Source organism: Trachurus japonicus, chromosome 5 (assembly GCF_045865225.1).
Source record: "Trachurus japonicus isolate A0001 chromosome 5, Traja_1.0".
Taxonomy (NCBI): Eukaryota; Metazoa; Chordata; class Actinopteri; order Carangiformes; family Carangidae; genus Trachurus; species Trachurus japonicus.
This window is the reverse complement of record NC_140911.1, coordinates 21,801,502-21,803,066: the sequence shown is the minus strand read 5'-3', so window position 1 is coordinate 21,803,066 and position 1,565 is coordinate 21,801,502. Positions and strand designations below refer to the sequence as shown.

Here is a 1,565-nt window from a genome sequence, read left to right as displayed (position 1 = left end):
CGGCAGGACCAACAAGGAGAAGGCCTTCTTCTTGGCATTTGGCAAAAGCAAGAAGCGGGATCTTTTCTACAACGAGATCAAAGCGCGGTCGGGCAACAACAACAAAACCGTCTATGAGTACCTGTTCACCCAGAGACGAATGCGTCGCGCTCCTCCGGCGAGGGGGGGCAAAAAACTTCTGCAGCAGCCGCAGCAGTCCCTCCCCCAGCACCAGGCGGTGAAGGCGAGGCCGCGCTGCAACCGCAAACACTTACATGTGAACTTCAAAGAGATGGGCTGGGACGACTGGATCATCGCGCCGCTGGAGTACAACGCCTACCACTGTGACGGCGCCTGCGACTTCCCCATCCGCTCGCATTTGGAGCCAACCAACCACGCCATCATACAGACCCTGATCAACTCCATGGACCCGGAGTCGGCACCGCCCACCTGCTGCGTCCCCACACGACTCACGCCCATCAGCATCCTCTACATCGACTCGTCCAACAACGTCGTCTACAAGCAGTACGAGGACATGGTGGTGGAGGCGTGCGGCTGCAGGTAGCAGAGGAAGGTGAGCGGGAAAACACGCTTCCTGTCCGACTTGTGCGTTAAACTTTAAGAGACTTTGAGATCAACACTGACTGAGGAAAAGAGTTTGTTATTCCAGCTGACTGTGACCGGACTCACTGCTATGCAACAGACATCATTCTTCACACTTAAGTGCACTAACAGACTGCATACCAGAGACTGTTAGACACTGTTAAAGACTAAACAGAGGAGGTGATGCTCTTCACCGCCCACTCACTCAAACATGTGTGTTGGTGCTGCGTTCAAGAGGCGCGGAAAACAAACAGAGACGCTGCCCGTTGTATTGTTTATCTCTTCAGATTTTTTTTATATCTACTGTAACATACTGATTGGTGTAAAAAGCTTGTGTGTAACAGAAGAAAAAACATTAGTGAATTATACTCATTGAAAATGCCCTTTGTTCCAGCACTTATCTGCCATTGTGCCTTTTGCCTGTTCATATGTACAATGAGGAGTCGCCTGTATGCCTTATCCCAGACTTGTTTTTTGTTGTTGTAAAGCATGTGAAGAATTTCTGATGTATAAATACCAGCCAGTGATGAAGTGCTAATCTGACCTGCTCCAAATGTGGGAAAGTTGCATAAACTACTCTTCAATAAAAAATGTCTAATTGACTGAGCTCCAAACTGCTATCAGTCTGAACCTTTGCCCCCCTCAAGGCTCTGTAGACTAAACTATCACAGGAATTTCTGAGATTTTCAGAGGCCAGATCACAATTTAACCCAAGAGGGACTGTGTTTGACGAACTGCTGCGAGTCAGGTGATGAAAACAAGCTCACCGGTATCAAAGGCGCCCATTTGTTGTCTGGTGATAAACTTCTCCCAGAGCTCCTGGATTCACATCTGTTCTGTTTTCAACATCTCACCTGGCTGATGTGATGATACCACAGGTTACGGGTAATGGGAGGTGTGGTTTCATGCAGCTTGTTAAGACACTGACATGACCGTTTACAGTGTAACCAAACAGTGTGGCTAATGCTGGATTCACTATAAAC

At 48.4% G+C, this 1,565-nt stretch overlaps 1 protein-coding gene across 1 annotated transcript in view; it reads left to right on the top strand.

Moving 5' to 3' along the window:
• The window catches only part of gdf5 (growth differentiation factor 5), a 7,368-nt gene extending 6,170 nt beyond the window's left edge, over nucleotides 1-1,198 (top strand). The window contains exon 2 of the mRNA XM_085776763.1: nucleotides 1-1,198. This exon is cut by the window's left edge and continues 427 nt beyond it. Within this exon, the coding sequence (XP_085632889.1) occupies nucleotides 1-544 (544 nt within the window). The 3' untranslated portion in view covers nucleotides 545-1,198.
• Nucleotides 1,199-1,565: the final 367 nt, after the last annotated feature.